Here is a 24,675-nt window from a genome sequence, read left to right as displayed (position 1 = left end):
CCAATGAAACAAACTAGTTTCACAGTAAAAAACCTAAAGAGAAACCTTCCCGAAAAGTAATTCACTATAGTAAAGAGAAGTTTCAGATCTAATATAAAACATTTATCCCTAGACTCTACAATTCTCATAGATGAACTTACAGCAGAAACCTTTTACCACTTTAGAATCTCTGAACTCTTCAATATATGAACGTCACCCTTTTTGCACAAATCCCAATACGTGACTAATCAATGATGCACGGCTCCCAGTACGTGACTAACATACCAACTTAAAGAAGATGTTGGTTGCAAAGTTCTTCACTTCATCAACAATGAAGATCAAGAAGCACTTGGTTACAAAACCCTAAAGCGCAAAGACGCAGTAGCTTCTTTTAGAGAGAATAAGGCATCGGTCACCTTTTGGATGTGTTCTCCTTGTATTCTTTTATGTGACGGCCTCTAAAATAAGCCTTATATATGTATAGGGTTGTGAGAAAAGAAACCCTACACAAATACATAAGCATGAATCGAAAATCAGATTTGGAAATCTGAATTTCGTAATTCTCGATAGATAGCTATCTATCGAGACCTATTGCGAGCTATCAAGAGGTGTCGAGAAGCAATCGAGCCTATCTGTTGCGAGCTATCAAGAGCTATTGAGAGGACAGAAAGTTGCTCGATCGATCGACCTAGCTATCGAGAGGTATCGAGATTGCAATAAAAAGAAGCTGAAGAGCTCGATAGATAGCCTAGCTGTCGAGAGGTGTCGAGCAACTATCAAGCTTTAAAAAATCAGCACTTCTTCACTTGTTTCTTGGACAGATTTGTATGGCTTCAATACTAAACTTGAACTCTTGTTCCTTGAAGTATTAAATACATCCTAAATCTACTCAATTACAAGTAAAGAGCATTTTGTCAAAGGATTAGTCAATTACATAAAATAGTGACATATGTTCCTAACATTAAATCACATATGTTCTAACAATCTCCCAATTTGGCAATTCGTGACAAAACCACAACAAACAAATGAACATATGAGAGAAGTCATAAATCACTCAACTCATACTCACTTGTTGAATACAATAAAATCTATCCTAATACAAACTCTTGAAAAACTTTGTAAGAAGAGAGTTTATGGCAAGTAGACTTTGACAACCTGTATTTCTGAAACACTTTAAACAAAACTCATCAAGGCATCTTAGTGTGAAACAGAAATATAAGATTGCATACAATATATAAGAAATATGTGTATGGAGATAGAAAAGAAACAACACATGTAGAGGTAGGTGAAGAAGACATACATAATCATATATATATATATATATATATATATATATATCAAAGATCAACACAATGTATGTAAACATGGTCACAAGACCGGTGTACAAGAAGAAAGAGGTAAGTACTCTCCCTAACAAGATGAAACACATCTCCCCCTTACAGAGGCATGTATTTCTCCCCCTAACATGTAGAATCTTAAAAAAAGAAACCACAAAGTCTCCACAATTTCTCCCCCTTTTTGTCATGATTGACAAAGGGTACAAGAAACTAGAAAGCTTCACCCGAGAGACATAAAGATGATCAAGGATGATCAAGGGAGCACAAGAAATCCATATAAATGCATGAATGTAATAAAACAAGATGCTACAAATGACAAGATAATAGAAAGATGCAAAGCATGTGAAAAACAAATCTCTCAACAAGAAAATGTCATGCTAAAAATGGAATATAAATCCAACAATATATATCATATGCATAGTTACATGCCTAGCACTATCCACAAGTTGCTTGATCGATTTTTCCCTCTCCTCACTTAGGAAGAGTTAATACACAACTAGTCAACTACTAATTTCCTTTCGGATAAAATTTAGTTACAAAATTGGTTGTAACTTAAAGTTACAACCTTACTCAATATATTTTATTAGAGGTAATTTTTGACAAATCCACCATTGGATTACATTTTCTTCTTATATCCTCCATGCTTTCAAAATTTCTAGAAAATTAAAAATCAACAGCTATATCATCAATAAATTATTTAAATTACAAGTTTTTGTAGTTTAAAATTATGCATAAAATATAATCTTATAGATCATATAGTAAATAATATTTGATTGTCACAAAATTTGACATATGTATTAAAAACGTAAAGAACATGCAATCCAACGGTTAGATTTTCAAAATATATAGTAATGTTAATGATATTGAGTAAGATTGTAATCTTAGGCTACAACAAATTTTGTAGTTAAACTTTGTTCTTTCCTTTATTCATTAAAAAAAAAAAATAAAATAAAAACACCTTAATATTTCTAAACATCCCAAGACGACGCCGTCTCCTCTAGATTTTTTGTCATCTGGGTATTCAATTTTTCATTTTCAATCAACCACCACGAAGTTAATTGTTTTAGTTGTTTTGGTTTATTTGTCTGTGTGTATTATTTGAGGTTTTGAAGTGGAACCCATCAAGCCCATAATCATAAAGATCCAATCTTGGTAGATAAATTGAATATTCTGAATCAAAGAAAAGAGTGGATGATGGCAAATCTATATGTAAATGCAGTGCCACTAGCGGTTCTGAATAGGAACACAGAGTAGTTCACATTCTCAGGTCCTTTCAATCCTTATCCTCCTCCTCTCTTGGCTCCTTTACCTTTCAATCTTTGGCTGCCCTCCTGGCATGGCCTGGACCATTGTTAATCTTGCCCACTTTGTTGCACGTTCATATACTCTTTCTTTCTCTATTTTTGGGTTTTCATTAAAAATGGTTTGTAGAGAGGGAAAATTCCCGACTTATCACGAGCTGGCATATCATATTACCAAGTCTACAAAATACAACCAATAACAAAGCGCCATGTACTACCACTAGGTTTTGCTATCACTACTCAAAAACCAACGGAAATTTGCCAAGTGTCATTGAATCAGGGCATAAAATGCATGCAAAAACTAATCACGCATCAGCATATGTAAGCGATGACATAAGCAGCCCTACGCATGTAAGCGATGACATAGGCAATCCAATCGGGTGCTAACATGTGTCACCTTGAAAATCAAAACATTTCAGCCAATCAAAAGATGCCACGTGTCTTGGAGAAAAAGTCTTAAAACTCCTCCAATCAGACTATGACATTTTAACCCCAAAAAAAAGAATGATTGGTCCCCACCCCAACCCAAAAAACCCAAAAAAGAACCGGTTTTTTGCTCTACCCCAATCGCCCCTTCAAATAGTGGTGGAGGTTGAGGTCACGGGTTCAATTTTGAAAGGGTATGTGAATTGAATTTTTATTATTTTAAATTCACTTGAGACAAGGCCTAGTGGCAAACCAAGAGCCTTTATTTAGGTAAATATCTGAAAGGCTTAAGTTATTGGTTTATTCTTCTGCATTGTGAGTTTATGCCTTTCACTGCCAGGTTAAGTTGCTTCACTTCCCTGCATTGCATGAATTTATTATGTTCTTGTACCCTCCAGGTCACTTATCACTTCTTCCACTGGAAAAAAGGAACTCCATTTGCTGAAGATCAGGGGATCTACAATGGGCTGACATGGTGGAACAAATAGATAATGGAAAGCAGCTCACACGCAACAGAAAGTTCTTAACCGTTGTTACTGTTGTGCTGTAAGTTTACTTCTACGAATTACGCAATACGTTCAAATTTGTAAATTCAATTTTCTGGAGGGTGTTAATTTTATAAGCTTATGAAGATCTTGTTGTTATCAAGTAAGTTGACGTCAGTTTTTTGCTGTTAATTTTGGTGCTTCATCAGGAAAGTCTTAGTTCTCTCTCTCTATCTGCATGTGTGTGTGGAGGGTGATGTCCTTGACACCTCCTCCCTTTGTAAGAGCAATGTGGAGGGTGAGGTCATGGGTGTATATGCTTCAGTTTTTTGGGATTCAATGAGTCATGTTAGGCTAGTTTATTTTGGAGACACTGGCTTGAATTTTTGGAATTTGATTCTAGGCTATTTGACGTGGATTGTTTGGATGGAACGGAATCAAATCATCGTTCCTTTGAGGATATTGAGAAATCGTTGATTCAATTAAAAAATTTGTGCCAACAAACTTTTTTTGATTGGTCTCAGTGTTGGGGTTCCTCAGATTAGTCTTCTATCATAGAGTTCCTCTTTTCTCTTAGAATGTCTTTTGATTTCTCTGTTTCTTTGTTTTTTGTTGTTTTTTCTTTGTTCATCATTGTGAACACCTTGTATTTTCTTTCTTTATCTTTTATCAATAATATTACTCATATTACCTATAATAAAAAAAAGAAGGGTTCAAGCCCACCAATATGTGTGTAACACCAATAAAAAAAATGTCCTAGACGGGTTACACATTTTTATTTGTGTCCAGCGCATGCTTTAAAGAGTTGATTCTTTAACACCATCGTTTTTTTATTGACCATCCATCTATCTTCAATATTCTTAAGTAATTTCATTTCTACATTGTACTCTGTACAGACTACACAGGAGATATTTAGAAGAAAAATTTGTCATTAATAAGTTAAAACTATAATTTCCTCTTGTTGCAAAATCATTGCAAAGGAAAGTTAGTCGGGAGTTTTAGATATTTCTCTAATTGTACAATGACCTTCCTGTTTGAGTATTTTTTTACTTGTTTACCATTGCCCTAATCACCAAAATATTTTTATGCAAGTATTTATCATTGTTGATGCAGGATGGAAGCCTTAATGGGCTCTAATACCAATTCTGATGTAAGCTCGTTTCAATCTTTTATGAGATCTTGAAGAATTCTTGAATAGAGTTTGATTTTCAGGTTGAGGTAGGGTTAAGTAATAATAATGAAAAAATTTGGATCTTAATGAATTGATGGTTGTTTGGTGTCAAAAAAGTGAATAGGACAAGAAACAAAAGAAAGATAAACCATAGGCAATCACACACTAGGAAAGAGCCCTCAAAGTTTAAAATAAGCTGCTGGAATTTTATTGAATTCAGTCTCTTTATTTCTATCTTTTGTTGAATACATAAAATAAAAGCTTTTTTATATGCTATTGCCAATACTACTTCTACTGGAATGAACATGACTCAAAACATATTCATGGGCGGAGAGAAAAACACCAATGCATCAGAGAATGAACATGTTTCCAATACCTACGGCAGCTCCCTACAAGCCCACTACAGAATGTTCCAGCAAATCTGGAAATTACCAAACTACCCATGTTTTAGTAAAACTTTATTAAAAACTGAATCAACTACTTTCTAACCCAAAAAAAATTATACTTAATAAATTATATGTTTAGTTTAGTTATTCTAGTATTCCAGTAAATCCTGATGACTCAGACCTTTGGTGAGGTCTTCATGGTTTCATGATCTTGGTTATCTGAGGTGGACTTGTTAGTGGATTTCTTTTGTTTGGAATTTTCATCCTTTGCAAGCTTGAATTCTGCCAGGCCTGCTAACTGGTCGACTGCATCGGCAATTCCTTTAATTCTTGCAGCAATCTGAATCAGCAAATATACTAAACTGGCCATTGGGAAAACATCCATGAGAGATGGTATGGCAGTTTTTGGGATAGTTTCTCTGTTGGCCTCATTGGGAGCTTGTAGTGTTGACACTGTGGGTCCAATGAAAGAATTAGGAACAGAGTTCAAGGAGTCCTGAAGTTTTTGTACAGCAAAGTTCATCTCTCCAATTAATAATTCTATCTTGGATGATTTGGTGAGAGTTTTCATTATAATGACCAATTCTTTCAGGACCTCTGAAGAATTGGTGCTCAATAGCATGCATACATCACTGAGATGTTTCTTTAGGTAGTCTGGTGCCTGTGGCAAAACAAAAAAAAAAAAAAAAATGGAATTAATATTACAAGAAAATTAAGTTGCCAAAGTATGAAACATAAAACCAAAGTAAAGTGTTTTACCTGAATTTCTGAGTTTATGCAACCGTTGAGAGCCTCAATGCAATAAGCACAGTTACGCATTGATGCGCCAATCTTGAGGTATTGTTTCCATGGATGTCGGAAGTTGAATCTGCCATGTGCAGGTTCCCATCTTGCAAAATTGGCCTGTACAATTGAATTAGAAAATTTATCGACCTGAGTACTCAATAGTTATCTTATCGCTAGCAAATTGACCCACTAGGATAGTTAGCAGCCTACCATGACTTCTTCAGTTGCCTTAGAACTAAGCACAGATTTGTAACCTTGCATTCTCTTACTAGGACCTTCCTCATTTCCAAGCTTAGTTTTATCATCTTTGAAGCATTCGCCTACACATCCTGAATTTCAAGTTGAAAAAGTTTTTAAATGTATAATTTTGATATGCTTGAATAAGGAGAATTCATATATATTGAGTGTTCAATCTATGATCTTTGTTCATGCATACCGTCCAGGGAGTCAGCAAGTTTTTCCAGGTTACAAACAATCAAATCGTGAAGCCCACTGCCAGCCCAAATAGGACAGAAGACCATGGTTATAAAAATGCATAAAGCTGTCCCAATGGCAACTGTCGACAATCTTTGGTACGCCAGCTCAAACAATCTGTCCACTCGGTAGCCGGAAACTGTAACTAAGCTGAAGGTGAGGATGAAGATCATGGCACCATAGTCGAATCGGGTTTTCACAGATGGAATAAATCGAGAGAAAGTTGTTGCTGAAGCTGAAAATAAGACAAGTGATATATGTGTTAGTATTTTGGGCAGTAGCGAGTAAAGAACTTATCAAATAAGACAACTGATGTGTTGGTATTTTGGGAAGAAGTATATAATAAGCAGAGAAATTTTCAAAGAAAACACACACCTAGAAGGAAAACTGAAATTCCAATAATTATGGGTTCAAAAGTTTCCCCTGACTTGTTTGCAATCCACTGAACACCTAAAGCAAGAGATCCAGCAAGTAAAGTCCCTGTTGCTCTATTAATGCATTTACAGAGTGTAGCACCTGCGCCATAATGTTGTTTATGTTTATAGAATTAGACGTTGTGATTATAATAAACTAGACCATATTTGTCAAAAAAGAGGAAGAAAAGAGTGCCAAGTACTAACCCACTGTCGATTCAAAAACAACGACAACAGTCATAACTGCCCACATAGCATTCCCCCCAACACCTTCATACAAAGGCCTCATATAGTAAAAAAATGATACAAGCAATAGGGACAATCCTACTTTGACACCATGGATGACCTTTTTAGGTTCAGCTACTCCTAAATTCCAAGCCTTGTATAAGAACCTCCAAATTTTCAAAACTAGTCCACAAAGCAGACCTTTTAACCACAACCATGCCTTGTTCACTAGCTGATCAGATTCTGGGACTAACACGTTTGATGTCCCATCAGGTACATTGATCCTCCATTCCAGTTTCCCTGGCACTTGCTTTGCATTTTCCATTTTGGACAAGACTTGGAAAAAATTATGGAAACTAGGAGGTTGGGACAGTATTACGGTTCTCTAAGCCAGATGGGTTTTGCAAGAATGTAGAATTGTAAGAGGACTTGCTTCTAGAGGGACTTCAATGACTTTCAATGGAAGAGCTAAGCTTTCTTGGTCTGTGTTTCTTACTTGGCTAGCTAGGCTGTTGTGGTCTACGTACTCACAAGTCAAGCATATATATTTATACGGTAGTCTTTGTAGAGACACTGGAAGAGGGGTTTGATACAATATTAGTGGCTGGATCTGCGATTACTTCACTACCTTTTATAGGAGAACAGGAGAGAATATGAACAAAAAATTAGAAAGACTTTTGCCAAAGGCTCATGACATTGTGGTTTTAAATTATGAATTCAAATCAACAATGTGTTAGTACTTTTGTCTTTTTAGACAGGTGGATTATTTATTTGCACAGATATATCCTATTATTAATTTAGAGGGAAAAAAAACACACAAAAAATATACAATATTTAAGGATACAATGTTTCTTACATTGAAAGTAAAACAAAATTATAAAAGGATGCATAGGAAGTAAAGTTTGCTGATTACTAAATCATAAAACTAATATTGCTAATTAAAGGGAAAAGTAGCTAGGATTAATTCTCCCTTGACAGCTGAGGCCTGCTCAAATCAGTAGTGCTAAGTCATTACACCACCAGACACCATGGAAGTGTAACCTTACTAGCCTGCGATTGACTAGTTTTGCTTTGAGTAATCAGCATTTCCATGCATTGTTTTGTTTTGTTTTTTTTAATGCTAATGCTACTACAAATTTAAATATAAAAAACTTATAATTAATCTAATATTGCAATGAATGTGATTAGTGCTATTTTAACAAAATATTAAATGGGTGTTTAAATTATTTTTTGAAATTGGTGCACATCAATTTAAAAGATTTCTATATTAAAATTTATAAGGGTCATGTTAACAGATGTCTTTAAGACAATAATTAATAAATCATTGATATAATTTTTATGGAAAATATAAAAAACACTCAACAAAATTAATTACTTTATCTTCTTTTATAATATATTTCTAAAAATAGTTTCTAAATCAATGTTTTTTTAGGGCATTCTTTAAAATTTCTCAATTTATAATATTTCTAACATTATATTTTTTTCTTCTTAAAAAAAAAAAAAAAAGTTAGTTATCCAAGAACTTAAATCCAGAGATAGAGGAGAGAAAGAGAAGGTAACCAATGCATTCAAATCATGCATGCACGCGCAAAACTCTAGTTAATTAGCTAGTCTCAATCAAATACCTGAGAAAGTCAAAACATAATAGTTCTTTCATTTATGATATGATCTTAAAAGTTACCATATGCTTTATCTTTAAATTCTTATTTTAGATAAATCTAGTGTAGCCAATGAAAAATCTTGCTCTTACAAAAAAGTGTTCATTCAATTCTTGTACAAGTTGTACTAGTGTCTGCTCTAGCTAGTGAAGTTCGAAATGATTCTATAAAATGGAAATTAGAGCAAGAGAAAACATGATATGTAAGACACAAAAATTGGTGGGATTTTTTAAATGAGTTAAATTTGTTTGAATAACACTATTCAATTCATAATTTTTTTTTTTTTGGTTGATACATTGATGGTTGAGGTTAAGAAAATTTGAATTCTAAATGTTTCTTTTGGAAGTACCATGAAGTGCTAGTAAAGTTACAATAGTCTTAACTCAATTCATATATTTTCAAACCATATAAATTACTTTCCTTGAAATTTATAATGTGTGCAGGATCAGCCCAATAAAATTTAAGGCCTAAGGTAATAACTTTAAGTTAGATATTTTTGTGCATTTATATAACATTTAAATAATATTCATTTAAGTTTCCATGTTATCAATTTATTTTTTATTATTGGTTAAAATCTATTCTTCTTGCATTTTTAGATGCAAGATTGCTAATAAACATTTTTTATTTAAATTTTTTTCAATTTATAATATGACAAAATCTATTGGTTTTCAATATGATTTATCAATTTTACTTATTCTGTATAAACAACGTAATAGGTATTATAGTTTCATTCAAGAATATAATCATTCAATAATCTCAACATTCACAAACAAAGATCTGATTCTCTTAGAATCAAATTTATAAATATAATTTTCTACATCAATCATGTATATGAAGAATAATATATTTAAAAATAAAATCGTTAGATACAAAAACTACAACTGAGGTTTGAGTTAATGGCAAGTACTCCCAAAACTTTTCAAAAATATCCAATTCGATGCATTAGCACAAACATCGCTTAACACAATTTGAAAATTTCTTACTCCTCTTGCTTCATTCTCAATCTCTGGTTGCTATTTATCTTCCAGTAGCTATCTAGACACTCCCTTGCAAATATAATTGCCATTATGCTGTCATTTTGAGACATCTGTAGTTAAGACAAGTTGTTTGAAGAAAGCAGAGGACTTGGAGTATGAAACTTCCAAACGTCATTGTTGTTTGTGCTTAGAGAGAAATTAGATATTTTTTAAAAGTCTTGAAAGTATATGGTATTAGCTTAAGCCTCAGGGGTGATTTTTGTATTTTACCTAAAGTTAAATAAAGTTATTTATTTATGGAAAAAGAAAAAAAGTAACTAGTAATTTTTTTTATAACTTTTTACATTTATCATAAAAATGGTATTAAAACATTCCTAAAATGATCCATTGATAAATACCTTAAAAGCACTCGTTAACTGAACCCTTATCAGAAATATGACCATAGGAATAAATCTAAGAGTAAAAAATAAAATGAGTTGTTTAATGATGACTAATTATCAATAAATGCTTTTAGACAAAGACAAATAAGGAACTAACTTTTTTTTGTTTTTTTAATACAATGTGGAAATTCTACTCTAACTTAATTTAAGTGTATATATATGTGAAGCTCCTTTCTAAAAACTTGAACCCCGGCTTTTACCCCCCATCTCATAAGAATTTTGTATTTGTGGAGTGACCTTCACGTCAAGAATGCACAGTGGTGGAAACTGACTTTTTTGATAGGTTTTTATATTTTTCATAAAAGTTATATTAAAAGTTTCCTTAAATGATCCATTAATAAATATTCTAAAGGCACTCTTTAACATGACCGAGAGAGAGAGAAATTTTTTTTTTTTTTTTTGGGGTAAAGTGAAACACATTTTAAAGTGAAAATAGAGAGAGAAATGTATATGGATTTCTTCAAGTTTAGCTGGACACAAATATTATTTTTTAATAAGTAAATAAATATTATGCAAGGATGGACGACTCCAATTTCCTTTTAGCAACTTCCCTACACCATGTGGTGTGAAGCACACCCAATTTATGTTCTGGTTTGCTTTGATTGGTTACCAGGAGAAGAGACCTTTTTCTTTTTCTTTTTCTTTTTTTTTTAAATAGGAGTGAGAGTGACCAAATTTTTGATTCACTCTCTAACTCAAAAGTTAGTTTACCTAATTTTGCCCTGCGTAGTGTTCACACAAAATCTTCTTCTCGAGTCACGACAAAACCATGCATGAGCATCCACGTAACATTTATACGGATCGAGCTTCACTCTTTGTAACGAATATCTATATCAATTATCAAATAATATATATGTTGTATGATATTTTTTAATTTTTGAGAAGATCCTCCTTGTATGAACTTAATGCAACGTGGCTCACAATTTTGGATTAATGTGGAACTAGTCGAATGCCAAGTAGCAAATAGTGCTATTAATTAGTGCATGGTTCATGTTTTATATGAGAGGTGATTCACAGTTAAGTTAGGCATGTGTAATATTTAAAAGTGACCATACAATTGAATTGATTGCACAGGTTTGATCTGGGTTTTAAAATGTCGGCTATAAATAGTATAAAAGTATACTAAAGGATTCGTACGGAGATCTTCTATTCACGTACGATAGAGGAATCTATGATATCTCTGTTAGAAATTGACTTGTTTATGACTGTCATGTTTGTAGGTGTGATTTTCTCTTCGTTCTCTGGTGGAGATTAAAATTCAAAAAGAAAAAAAAAAAAAAAAAAAAAAATGAGAGACTGTTTTGGATTTCACTGATAAGTCTTCTAGGTAGCTCGATGTCGGTCGAAGAGGACAAGTTAGGTTTGCTAGTCGGCTCCCCTCAACTTTGTCTCACCTTGTCTTTGAGGGTCCAAAGTCACCAAGCCTCTGACATGCCACATCATCATTTGGTTAATATGTTATTGGGATCTGTGCCCTAAAATTCAATTTGCATGACATTATTTAATTAACAAGAGTGTTTTATTCAATGAGAATATTATGGCTATTGGACATTATGTGTGGTTCATGAGACGCGTTATATGTGATTTAGGTATAAGAATTTTTTTTTTGAAAAGTAGGTATAAGAATATTGAAATTTGCATACAAAATATTTAAATCACAAGTTTTTTATGGAATAAAAAATCTTAGTTTTTAGTCAGTGGTAAAATTGATTATTTTATCTGATAAAACTATAATATATCAATCATCATGATCTGTCTTAATCATAGAAATGAAATCTTCTTATTAATATGTTGGTGTATTGGTATTACATTAAACTCGACCACTATGGGTCATCATTCTATAATCTGAATAAGAGATATGAAACATGTCATTAAGATAGATTTAATGGAAAATGATTATTCAGAAAGTCAGGCCTAACTATTTTAGTAAGGAGTTACTAAAAGTTTATATTCAATGAAATTAGATTCCATAAGGCCCTTTTATGGTGGTATTTTGGGTTAAGTAATGTGTTTGAACTTGGTAAGTGAATGTAATTAAGTGTGTGTGATTGTGTGTGTGTGTGTGTGTGTGTGTGTTTAGCAGTTAGTTTGTTTCTCAAAAAAAAAAATCCATAAAAATATAAGGATAATCAAGAGGTTAAATTGGGGACTCGAGGACTTAAGATATAGTGTTAATTAAATAACATTATTCATATGAATTTATTATTATTATTATTCCTATGACTTTCATTTCACCATAGATGATTTCATGGAAGGGTTGAATGCAATATTAAGTAGTGAAGGGATCATTCTCCAAAAAAAAAAAAAAAAAAAAAGTAGTAGTGAAGGGATGTCTTGTATAATTAAATAAAACCTAGAGTGTAATTATATTTTTTAGTGGAGTAAAATATCATTAATGGTAATTTTGGGCTAGTTATGAGATAACCACAGTCCAAGGCCCATTGGAGCTAGGCTTTTTATTTTTTCCTTTAATCTCACCTTAGGCCACATATATGAAAGCTTGTAGTGGGTTGGGCATATAGTCCAATTCACTCTATGTTACATGTATAAGTGAGGAAGTAGACCAATTGAGAGAAACCCTAGGAGGCATGGCTAGAAAAAGAGTTTTCTCCTTATACAGCGCCAACTGATGATACAATCGATTGAACAAGCTAACCTTGATCCATAGACACTTGCAAGGAGTAAAACGACAGCAAAAGAGCCATTTAAATTGTTAGTGAGGATTCTTCGAAGCTTAGTCAAAATTTGGCTTGTTTGTGATGAATAGAAGTCAGGGCTTTTTGTTGATGAGTTAAACATATCTCTATATCTTTTCCATGTTCCCCATTGAATGTTCAAATAGTGTGTAAAATACCTTGAATGTTTAGACCCCCAAATTACAAATTACCAATTCAAACTTATTATCAAACAATGTATGTGCAGAATATGAAAATAAACTAAACCAGAATTGATAAAACAATCTAAACCAAATAAAATCACAACCACGGCAGAAATTAAATGGCAAAGACTAAGGGAAGAGAGATGCAAACACAAAGACAACACAATAATGTGTTATCGAAGAGAAAACTGAAGTCCTCGACATAAAACCTCTCCGCCACCCTCTAAGCGGTCAATAATCCACTAGAGAATGAAGTTGGGATACATGAACAGTAAAAGACCCTCCAAGCCTAATCTACCCAATGTAACTAAGCCCTCCAAACTTCTTGCTCTAACGAGGTTACGCCGAACCTTTGTCTTCTCTACCTTACCAAATCCCGCTATAGCCCATAGCATCAACCAATATCAATTGGTCCCTTCCTAACTGCTTCCCAAGCACCAAAGAGCCTCCTCACAGATATGGATATGGTGAGAAAATGTTTTGGCTAATGTACCTTTCAAGGATGTAACAATGGAGAGGGTGAGAGTAGAGGAATTGGGAGAATCAAAGGATGAAGATTGTGGATGAGTCAATCTTATTTTGCTCTAGAGTTTTTCTCTCATAATTATCTCTGGAAACTCTCTACAATACGTGGGTATAAGGGGTATTTATACTGGTGTGTGTTTGGAATGCGAAAGGTCAGTTTTTCCCAAACAGAGTGGTTTGGTGACTTGACCTCGCGACTTAACTGAGTCGCGAGTCTAAGTCGCGAGCTAACTGCCTGGCTAAACTGGAAGTTTTGTCCTGTTGTGCTTCAGCTAGCGTGACTCTTCAGCTCCTCTGCATGCTTCACACGTGTGCCAGCTTTGGCAACTTGCCAGCTACGAGCCAGTCGCAAGATCCAGTCGCGAGGCCCTGCTGAGTGCACACTCTTGAGTTTTTCTTCACACTCTCTCACACACTACCCTTATATGATTCCCACCTAAATACAGGGTTTCTAAATGTTGAATTACAAACAAATTTGGCACGGAATAAAGCCAAAAAAAATGGTTGATTAAATTCAACCTTACACCCATTTTATGGTTGTCTTGGGACTGATTTTCTTCTTATTCTTTACCAAATATTGAAAATCAAAATGGGGTGTCTTCTTAAACCAAACCCTATAATTTTCATGATCAACATCAGATCCCAAGATTTATAATGTTCGATATGGCTGAGGGATAAGTCTTTGAGGTAGATTAATATCAAGGAGGTTGGGCTAGGTTCATTGATCAGATCCTTTACTTAGTCTTAACTTGTCTCTACAAAAAAAGTTGCCTATAGCAGCATCTTTTTTAGTAGCGTTCACAAAAAAAAGCCACTATAGGTACCTTATAGGCATATCTATAGCCACATTTAGGGGCTTTATAGTGGCGTTTTAAAACACTGGGCCTATAGTAACGGTTTCAATTGCCTATAACAACGTTTTAAAAACACCACTATATGTCCTGGTCTTACAAGGGCCTATAGTGGCGTTCATAAACACCACTATAGGTCCTTAAAAAAAATTATTTTTTAAAAGGACCTATAGCAGCGTTTCATGAACGCCACTGTAGGTCTTGGTCTTACAATGGCCTATAGCAGCGTTTGTGAAACGTTGCTATAGGTCCTTTTTTTATTTTGTTTTATTAAAATTTTATTTTGTTTTAATTATGTTTTGAATTTCTTAATTTAATTAAAATTGAAATTTTAACTTTTAAAATTTGAAAGCATTAAAGCATTAATATTAATGCTTTCTGAAAGCTCACTAAGTGTGTAAAACACTAGTGAATGTTCAAACCCCCAATTACAAAATAACCACGCAAGCTTATACTCAAAAAATATATGTGCAGAATGATAAATATAAGCTATACCCAATCATGTAAACTACTCTAAGCCATAATTTAATCACAACACAACAGTAATTAAAAGCAAAGAGTAAGGGATAGAGAAAAGCAAACGTAAGATAACACCGGCACGTGTTATCGAAGAGGAAACCGAAGAACTCGGCAAAAAATCGAGCGGTAAAATGATCCATTAGAAAATTAGTTGGGATACATAAATAGCAATAGACCCTCCAAGCCTAATCTACCCGATACACCTAAGCCCTCCAAGCTTCTTGCTCCAACAGGGTTACGCCTAGCCTTGTCTTCTCTAGCTTATCGGATCTCGCAATTAGCCCATTACATCAACCAAAATGAATTGGTTCTCTCTTGAACTGTTTCCCAATCACCAATAACCTTCTCACTGCTCTGAATGTGGTGAGGTAAGAATTTGGTTTAAGATCCTCTCAAAGGTATGACAATAGAAAGACTGAGAGTAAAGGATTTGGAGAATCAAAGGTATAAGATTGTGGATGAATCAATCTTGTTTTTCTCTAGGGTTTATCTCTCAAAATTCTTTTTGAAAGCTCTTTACATTTCGTAGGTATAAGGGTATTTATAGTAGGGTATAAGAAAGAATGTGAAAAGTCATTTTTCTGCAAATAGGGTGCACTGGCTAGTCACTCGCAACTGGGACAAGTTGCGAGTTCCAGTTGCCAGTTAACAGAACGGTCAGACTGTATTTTTTGTCCTGTAATGATCCAACCATGGTTTTAAAAACAGAACCAAACCGGTCGGTCCAATCGATTCAACTGGGAATTGGCCTTTAATCTAGTCGGTTATGGCCAAAAACCGAAAATAGCTTAAAAACCGGGAAAAATTGAAAATCAGTTGGTTCAACCGGAGAACAGAAAACTGGCGTGGTCAAACCGGTTACTGACCAGTTGGGATTTTTTTTCCTTTTCCCAGCCTAAAACTACGTCGTTTTGGCTAAAAACTAACCCTAAAGACTCCTAAACACTCTCATCTCACGCTTGACGCCTCAATGCCTCATCTTACGCCTCACTCTCTAAAATCAAGCTCTCTCAAGCTCTGCCTCACTCAACTCAAGCTCACTCTCTCTGAAATCATGAATATCCCTCACTCTCTCTACCTCACTCTCACGGTCTCACCTCACGCACATCTTTGAAATTTTTTTCCCCTTCTCATCATTCCTCTCAGCGTCTGAAGCTATGAAGACTAAAGTGTTCTAGGTTTTTTTTTTCTTTTTTCCTTCTCAATCTTGCCCTTGCCCTCTTTGCTCTCTACTTCTTGGCGTTTAAAGGTAATATTCTTTTCTTTTGATTATGATTACTTAATTACTTCATTTTGATTTTGATTTTCTCGGTTTTTTTTTTTTTTTTTTTTTCATTTCTCTCGGCTTCATCTCAGGTTCTCCTTCCGTGACTTCACTGGTAAGTGGTAACTTCAATTATTAGTTTACAATAGCATTTTAGTTTATTTGTGATTTTGTGTATGTTGTGGATTTGATTTATAGAATATTATTGTTTGTGAAATATAGTTTACAAAGTATTATACTATTGATTGTGTATGTTGTGTTGATGAATTTATTTGTTGATAAAATGATTGTTGCCAGTCTGAAATTATTGGCTATTGTTTGTGTATGTTGTGTTGATAAAATGATCTTGTGTATGTTCATTATAACTACCGATTGAAAGAAAGATATATATATATTATATAATCTCTTTGTTTCAATGTTTTTGTGGGGAAATATGAGTGATTCACTAATTTGGTCAAGTGGGTTCTTTGTGATTGTGAAATATAAGTGATTTGGTTACTAATTATTCATTATGTTCATCTTATGATATAGAGTCAAAAGGAAGAAGTTCAATTTTGATCCTATTGATTATGCAAGTATCGATAAAACTGAATTTTGGGTAGTGGAAGATAAGGAACCTCCATCTCTTAATCATGAGGAGATAGAGAATGCATTATATGAAAAGGGAGCCTATCCAATTGAAGAAGGGTCTTCTAGCCATGTACAAGGAGGTTAGCTTATAACAATTCTTTGCCAAGTTGCATATTTTAATTAGACTATTTATGATTTATGAGAAATGATTATTAGAATCGTTATTTCATTTATTGTTCTTTGGTTTTGGAATTTGTATAGATATGGACAATGAAGTGATTGAGGATGATGATGACATCAATTTGGAATCATTTGGTGATGAAGATGATGCTCCTCCCGGATTTGGAGATAAAAATCATCCTATTCAAGTTGAAGATGAAGAAGATGAGAATGAGGATGATGATAATGATGCTAGTGGTGGAGCATTTGGTTCACATGATGATATTCATTTCAATTTTCTTCATAACAAATGAGGCTTGGATCTTAAAACTTAGTAGTTGTTTGTTTGAAACTTTAAAACTTATTTACTATTTGGATGTAAATGTAATGACAAATGAACTTATTTATTTGGTTTTGTTGAAAGTTTATTATGTTAAGGATGATTGTTTTGTAATGTTGTTAAGTTAAATTCTTTAAAAAGATGTTATACGGTTATATACTTGTATTTTTTTTTTTTAGAAGGAAACATATTTATTACTATTATTTTGTTAGTTTTAGTATATTAAAAAATTATTAATTATTTATATAATTTAAATAAATAATAATTAAATTATTTATGATGTCATTGGTTTGACCATCGGTCGAACCCCAGTTCGACCATAAAACCGGTAATTAGCTTTTTTTCCGGTTCTTTCACCGTACCGATTTTTAAAACCATGGATCCAACTGTCCTAACCCTTCAACTTCCTGCAGGCTTCACACATGTGTTGGATTCTGGCAAGTCACCACTCACGAGCCAATCGTGAGGTCTAGTCGCAAAAAGTCTTTTGATGCACACACTTGATCAATTCTTCACACTCTCTCACACATAGCCTTTACATTATTCCCACCTAAATATAGGGTTTCTAAATGCTAAATTACAAGCAAATTTGGTACAGAATAAAGCTAACACATAGTTGAATAAATTCAACTTTACACTTTCAAATTTTAAAAAAAAATAAAGAATAAAACTTTTGATTACCAAAAATTTTTTTTGTTAGTGGTTTTTGGCTAGTGGCATTTTGAAACGTTGCTATAACCATTTTTTTTTTTAAAAAAAAATATATATATAAGGGTCTATAGTAGCGTTTTAAAATACTGCTATAGCTTAATTTTTTTTTTTTTTTTTTTTAAATGGCCTATAACAGCATTTTACAAATGCCACTATAGGGTATGGACTTATAGTGGTGTTTTTGTAAAATGCCACTATAGGTCTATAGTCACGGTACAATTGTGACGTTGTAACCACCACTATAGAAAACGCCGCTATAGCCCAAATGGGCCTGTAGTGGTGTTTTTAGAACCTATAGTGGCGTTTCACAAACACCACTATAGGTCCAATTTTTTGTTGTGTCTTTGAGGTACCACATCACTATCTGGCCAAGACGCCATGTCATGATCTGGTTGAGATTATACTTTACTATTTTACCATAGTGTCATGTCATCAAGTTACCTATCAAAAAGTACTTAATTTCATACATAAGTTAGTTAACTATAAATTTGAAGTAGTAAAATAAAAGAGTTGAGATCCTTGTAACTAGACTAGCACATTCTTGTTTTTCGGTGGAAACACTTAGGATTCAAATTCTACTCTCTTGTAACTATTAAATTAAAAAAACCCACTGATGAGTCAGAAATTTACGATCGTCATTAAGCAGAGATCATCATTAACTAAGAGAAGACGTTATGCATTTATTACGCTCATTGATGACAAACGTAACGGACGGAGCAACGGTCACAGAGTGAGCTGTGAACTTCAAACAAAGATTTTGTAACGCACTAGCCGTTGAGCATAAATACAACGATTCATTACCCATTAATTAGGCACACAACTATAAAAGAGAGGGCAACAGAAGTTAAAGGTACATGCAAAATACTTTACAAAAATCACTCTCCAAACAATTCTCTCAAAAATCTTTCTCCTTTATTGACTTAAGCATCGAAAGCGGTTTGGCTAATGCCACAGCAACGTGTTACTCTTCCACCCAGTTCATTTTGTAGGTTTTCCTCCAACAGAGACAACCCCAATCACAGCTTTGTCCATCTGCTACGACGAGGAGCTCAACTGCTGAATTTTTGCATCACCACCCACTATATTGCAATCAATTTCTTAGAAACATTTCTAGTAAATCTATGTATGCTATGTGTTAGCATAAAAATGGAAAAGTTCTTGAGGCGGCAATTGCTATATAAAAAATATATGATGTTGCTTCAAAGATATTTGCTACACCACTTCTCACCCTTAACATGATAGTCACTCCATAAGTATAATTAAGTTCTTATAGGACAAGGGAGAGGGAGCAAGAGTTTGGGTTCAAGTCTCTAGAAAAGAGCTTCATACATACTAATTGTCATGTCACTATTCTCACGATCATATTATTTAATACTTTAAGTTAATTATTAAATTTTCATAGCAAAATTAGGTCACGAATTAAAACTCTTCTAGCTTTCGAAATGATATTGTCCCCTATTGCATTCTTAAACTGATTTAATATGGTATGTGATAGTGATTTAATATAAATAGGATGAATTATGCTTAGATCATATCATTAAAATGTGTTGAAAAGAGACCTAAAATCTCAAATATTGGTTCGCAAGCTTACACTAAATGCTATATTTTTAGCATTTAATACATCAAACACAAAAAATCACCTTCATAGAATGTGTATTTGATATTTTGCTAAAGTGATGCTCTAACAATAGAATGGTGCGATAGATGTTGTATTTGTTTTTTGGGTATTTTTAATTCAACTTTCTCTCTCTACTCTCTTCTATACTATAAAAGAATAAAGAAATAATTAAAAAATAAAGAAAAAAAATATTTAAATAAAATGGTAAAAGAATAAAATGCATGATGTAGGGTACATTGTAAAGTGGTGTATTGACATAAATAAAAGGAACTTTTTAACGTCAAAATAACATTTTTCTTAAAACTCCTTATGAAAATGCTCAAGCATTTCCAACTATAAGAGCATCTCCAATAAATTAGCTAAATCTATTTTTTGGATAACAAACCCCAAAAATCAGCTCTAACAGATTCTCCAAATGCAAAACTTTTCCATTTTTTTTTTTTTTTTTTTGAAGTTGCTATAGTGCTTCTCTAGATATAGAAAACACTGTAGTAACTCCAAATGAATTTTTCTACTTAAAGAAATCGTACAACTCAATAAAAACAATTCTTTCTCTCTCCTCTCACAATGGCTACAAACACAACAATCATTTCTCTTAAACATCTCTAAATTCAAGCATAATCAAAATACAAACTCAAAAACACAATCTTAAAATTAATCAAATCATAACAATAAAAAAAAAAAAAAAAAAAAAAAGACAGAGAGCTAGCAACAGTGGAGCAAGCAAGATTCTGCACCTGCCTGTGTCTTTCAATCAACAGTGGAGCAAGAAAAATATCTCTCGCTTGTTCTTTCTCTATTTCTTATCACATAGAGAGCTAGAGAATGTTCTAGAATCAAGGAGAGAGAGAGAGAGAGAGAGAGAGCTGGAAAAAGTGATATGGAATCAAGTACAAAAAGAAAAAGAAGGGAGCTAGCGTGGGTATACGTGTGTGGTGAAGAAAAAACAAGAGAGAGAGAGAGAGAGAGAGAGAGAGAGAGAGAGACAAAAAACGTATGAATGAAATTGAAAGAAAAAATAATATAAAGAATAAGAAATGACAATTAAGAAATGCTACCACAATATTTTTACAATAAATTTTAAGTAACAGATTGTTATTAAGCTAATATTGGTGAGTAAAAAAATAATTTCAATCGTCGGCTCAAAGTAGAACTAGTAACAACTTTTCATATAAGATTTTGTTGTGATTCTTGTGAAAGTATTGCGAAAAATGTTGTGGATATAACACTTCTCATTGAAAAATATAGTTGTTGGGAATGAACATAAGAAGAATAAATGATAATTAAAAAAAGAATAATGAATGAATGAAGAAATGATATTTAAATGAGATGGAGAAAATGATAGAAAATCTGTTGAAAAATATATTTGAAAAAGCTGGTAAGTAAAACCTAAATGTCACTGTTCACTGTCCAAACAATACAAAAATTTAGATAAGCTATTAGAGATGCTCTAAAAGATTCTCTGTTTCTGCTTCAAAATCATGGACAAAACTTTTGCTAGTCACAATGTTATAATCACTGCTTTGATAGCCCTTTTTTCCCTAATTGATTTTTTTTTAAACTTTTCATGGCAAAATTAGGTCATGATGTAAAATCCCTCTAGCTTTCCAGTTTCCAATGATATCATCCTCTATTGCATATTCTTTAACTGATACAGGATTGATTCCACTTTTGTAACCCTTTAAAATATGTTGAAACTTCTTTCTTTCTTTCTTATTCTTCTTCTTTTCTCTTTTTTTTTTTTTTTTTTTTTTTTTTTTTTTTTTTTAAGAAATTTGTTGAAACTTGAAAACCGACCTAAAGTAATAGATAAATTATTGCCTCAATAGCTTCTGTACTCCCAAGGGCGTTTCCAAAAGTTACTCTGCTAGTCTTCTATAGCTCTATAGATCTTGGTGCTAAGACCAAAATTGGACTTCGATCCGAAAACCCCTCCGAAATTGAACAAAAAACCAAAAAAGAAGAAGATATACATATAATAGGAATAACAATATGTTTTAGTCCAATAAATTTATGACATCAACCCAATTTGACCTGATCTTGATAAGGTCAAACCATTACTCCACTTGATTGATCAACCTTTAGTATAAGCTCTAAAAAAAAAAAAAATTAACAAATGTTTGTATATTAAAAAAATATGGTCATATTATCATATATATATTTTCTCCTTGTAAAGCCAAAGTCCACCACCCCAACTGCATCACTTTAAAACTTGATAATATAAAAAAAATAAAAAATAAAATCGAGGTATCCTTTTCTCATCGTAAGTGTTAATCAAACCAGGAGATAATTGGTAAAATAGTACACCATTCTCCATTGTCTCATAACTCATAAGGTCAAGGAGGCTTCTTTTTTTTTTTTTTTGGTAGAGCAATCAGAGAAAGAGAGACAAAGAGAAGAGAAAACAATATAATGAAATTTATTAAAAAAAATTATATTCATATCTTCTTAATTGAGTTTTGAATGATTGCCTTCCTTTGAAATTAGTGCGAACCTAGGAATAGATGTGTATGATTGGATTTGTTTTCTAGAATTTAAAGAAGAAAGAGAAAAGATGATAAAGATGGAAAGACATATAGAATGAAATAACTGCTTGTTATTGAGAGTATAAAGTTAGTGGGAACGTGGGAATAGAAATGTTCAAAAGAACAATGAAAAAAAAGAAATCACCTTGTATATAACTTTTTTAAAAGGAAAAACCGTTTCTTAGTAAACTGCTTTTTTAAATATATTTAAAATTTAAAAGTTCTAAAATTAGTAACTTTTCATGTGTAACCCTATTATTTAAACTTTCTAAACATGAAAATTTGAGTGTATTTTGAGTATCAAAAAGTAAGAGTTCAAATAGGAGAAGCCCTTAAATAGTAGTATAGATATAGACTAGCCTAATTCGAGCAATCCTAATTTTAAGAGCTTTGGTTTTTTGGGGTTTAGTATTATAATTTTCCACTCATATCAACTTACTAAAATTAACTATCTAAATTTTCAAAAAATAATAATTATTTAAATTCTTGTTACGTATGCAAATCACAACATCATAATTAACTTGCACACTACCATAGAATATCTAGAGTATCGTCTCACAGCAATCAAATGAGGTTTTTTTTTTTTGGTTTAGTGTTATAGTTTTCCATTCATCTTAATTTACTAAAACTAACAATCTAAATTCTCAAAAAAGAATTATTTGAATTCTTGTTATGTCTGCAAATCAAGACATCATAACTTGCACACTATCATAGAATATATATATATATATAAAGTATTATCTCACAGCAATCATGTGGTTGTATCTAAAATATATATTGTCAAAAGCTACAATGAGAAATTTGTGAAGTTTTCACTTGCAATTGACAATAGCAAATACAGCAAATCAGATGGGATAACAAAATAAAAGCAATCAAATCTTGGAGATAGTCCGACAATGGCCCATTAACCAAACAAAGCCACCGTTCTAGTTTTATTTTCAAAAGAAAGCGTAAAAATAGACCTTTGATCGGTAGGAGTGTTTTTATTTTTAATTATCTCATTAGATAATGACATTAATGCTTTGAGTAACGTAGGAAGAATGGAAGATTGGCTTCTTGTGTGTATGAGTAGAGAGATTGGACAACATTGCGTGATGATAACAAGAAATTTAAAATTGTGAATTAGTGGAAAAGTAAACGTCTAGATTTTAATTTGTAAACTGATGAGAGTGTTTGAAGGGACATTTTTTAGGGGAGTTAAGAGACGCATTTTTAATGCTCTATTCTAAATTTTTTTTACTTATTACACGTTAGATGCCGAGATATTTTAGATCGACTAAATGTCCATCCCAAACAAAAATAGTCCCTTAAATAGCACTAGTATAGATATAGATTAATAATGACCAAATCGTTATAACTTAGTACCATACAATAAAAAGATTCCCTTGACCTTGGCTAAAAATGGAATATAAATCCAACCAAATATATACGCAACATTATCCACAATTTGAAACATTTCATGATCGGTTTTTCCCTTTCCTCAATTGGGAAAAGTAAATGCACAACTACTAATTTCATTAATCCAAAATAAAAATAGAAAAAAAAAAAAAAAAAAAACCTAAATTTTTTTAATCCAAAAAAATCTAATTTGTCCAGTAGTAGGCTATTAGCCGACATAAGAGCATCTCCAACAGGGCTGGCCATCTCCAAATTTTGGAGAGAAAAGCTACTGTTCACACAAAAACAGCCCTCCAACAGCCTCTCTATCTCCAAAAAAAATTTTAGATTTGCTACAGTAGCTCTCCAGGCCTGGAGAATACTGTAGCAATCACTCTAGCTTTTGCAAAGATTATTTTTCATTAAACTAATACCGGTTGAATTAAAAAATAATTCTTTCTCTCTCATTCCTTTTCTCTTTCGTTCTTCACTCTCTCGTGCTTCTCTATCTCAACGGTAACATACCACAATCAAAACAAAAACACAAAACCCAATCGAAAGATTTGAAACACAAAAACAATATTTCTCATAAGCCTAATGAAATCTGAGCAATAAAATAAAACTAATCAAACCAAAAAAAATAAAAAAATGTAGAACGCCGATCTGTGTAGAACGCCAATCTCCACTTCTCTACCGGTGATCTATGTGTGTATGAGAGAGAATTTGTTTGTGTGAGATAGAGGGGGAGAAATTTGTGTGTTTGTGTAAGAGAAAGAGAAAGAAAGAAAAAGAAACAGAGAGGGAGAAGTGGAGACATGCTCTTGTTCTGGAGGCTACCACACAAGTGATCCGGAATGATCTAGAGAAAGAAAAAGAAAAAGAAGGGTAGGTGGAGATAGTGGGATACGTGTGTGGTGGAGGAAAAACCAAGAGAAAAAATAAATAAATAAATAAAAGGGAACGTGTGGATGAAAGGAAGGAAAAGAATAAGAAATAACCGCTTAGAAATTCTATTGCAATATTTTCACAATAAATTTTAAGTAATTAGCTAATATTGGTGAGTAAAAATGTAATTTCAGTGGTGGATTCAAATTAGAACTAGTAACAATTTTTCACATAAGATTTTGATGTGATTCTTGTGAAAGTATTGTGAAAAATGTTGTGAATATAATACTTTTCATTGAAAAATATAATTGTTGGTAATGAATATAAAAAGAATAAATGATGATAAAAAAAGAATGAAGAATGAATGAAGATATAATATTTAAATGAGATAGAGA

The 24,675-nt window shown here is 32.7% G+C and overlaps 1 protein-coding gene and 1 pseudogene across 1 annotated transcript; one reads left to right on the top strand and one right to left on the bottom strand.

Annotated features, from left to right (window-relative positions):
- The first annotated feature begins 2,510 nt into the window (after positions 1 to 2,510).
- LOC126696401 (uncharacterized protein C119.09c-like) lies at positions 2,511 to 4,368 on the top strand (annotated as a pseudogene).
- Positions 4,369 to 4,898: 530 nt separating this feature from the next.
- On the bottom strand, positions 4,899 to 7,607 carry LOC126696793 (aluminum-activated malate transporter 10-like). Its single transcript, XM_050393515.1, has 6 exons — positions 6,966 to 7,607; positions 6,721 to 6,861; positions 6,308 to 6,580; positions 6,082 to 6,200; positions 5,845 to 5,988; positions 4,899 to 5,746 (listed from the first exon to the last, which is right to left on the bottom strand). Exons 1-6 carry the CDS (start codon positions 7,306 to 7,308, stop codon positions 5,261 to 5,263), a joined length of 1,506 nt encoding a protein of 501 aa, XP_050249472.1. The 5' UTR covers positions 7,309 to 7,607; the 3' UTR covers positions 4,899 to 5,260.
- Positions 7,608 to 24,675: the final 17,068 nt, after the last annotated feature.

Source organism: Quercus robur, chromosome 8, assembly GCF_932294415.1.
Source record: "Quercus robur chromosome 8, dhQueRobu3.1, whole genome shotgun sequence".
NCBI classification, from domain to species: Eukaryota; Viridiplantae; Streptophyta; class Magnoliopsida; order Fagales; family Fagaceae; genus Quercus; species Quercus robur.
The sequence above is the reverse complement of the archived record's forward strand: the minus strand, read 5'-3'. Positions and strand labels throughout refer to the sequence as shown.

Excerpts from the sequence above, each read along its gene's own strand:
- LOC126696793 (XM_050393515.1), bottom strand. The coding sequence starts at position 7,308 with ATGGAAAATGCAAAGCAAGTGCCAGGGAAACTGGAATGGAGGATCAAT. Across the intron at positions 6,862-6,965 it reads TGTTTTTGAATCGACAGTGG|GTGCTACACTCTGTAAATGC; the intron begins GTTAGTACTTGG and ends ATTATGGCGCAG. Across the intron at positions 5,747-5,844 it reads GCATAAACTCAGAAATTCAG|GCACCAGACTACCTAAAGAA; the intron begins GTAAAACACTTT and ends GTTTTGCCACAG.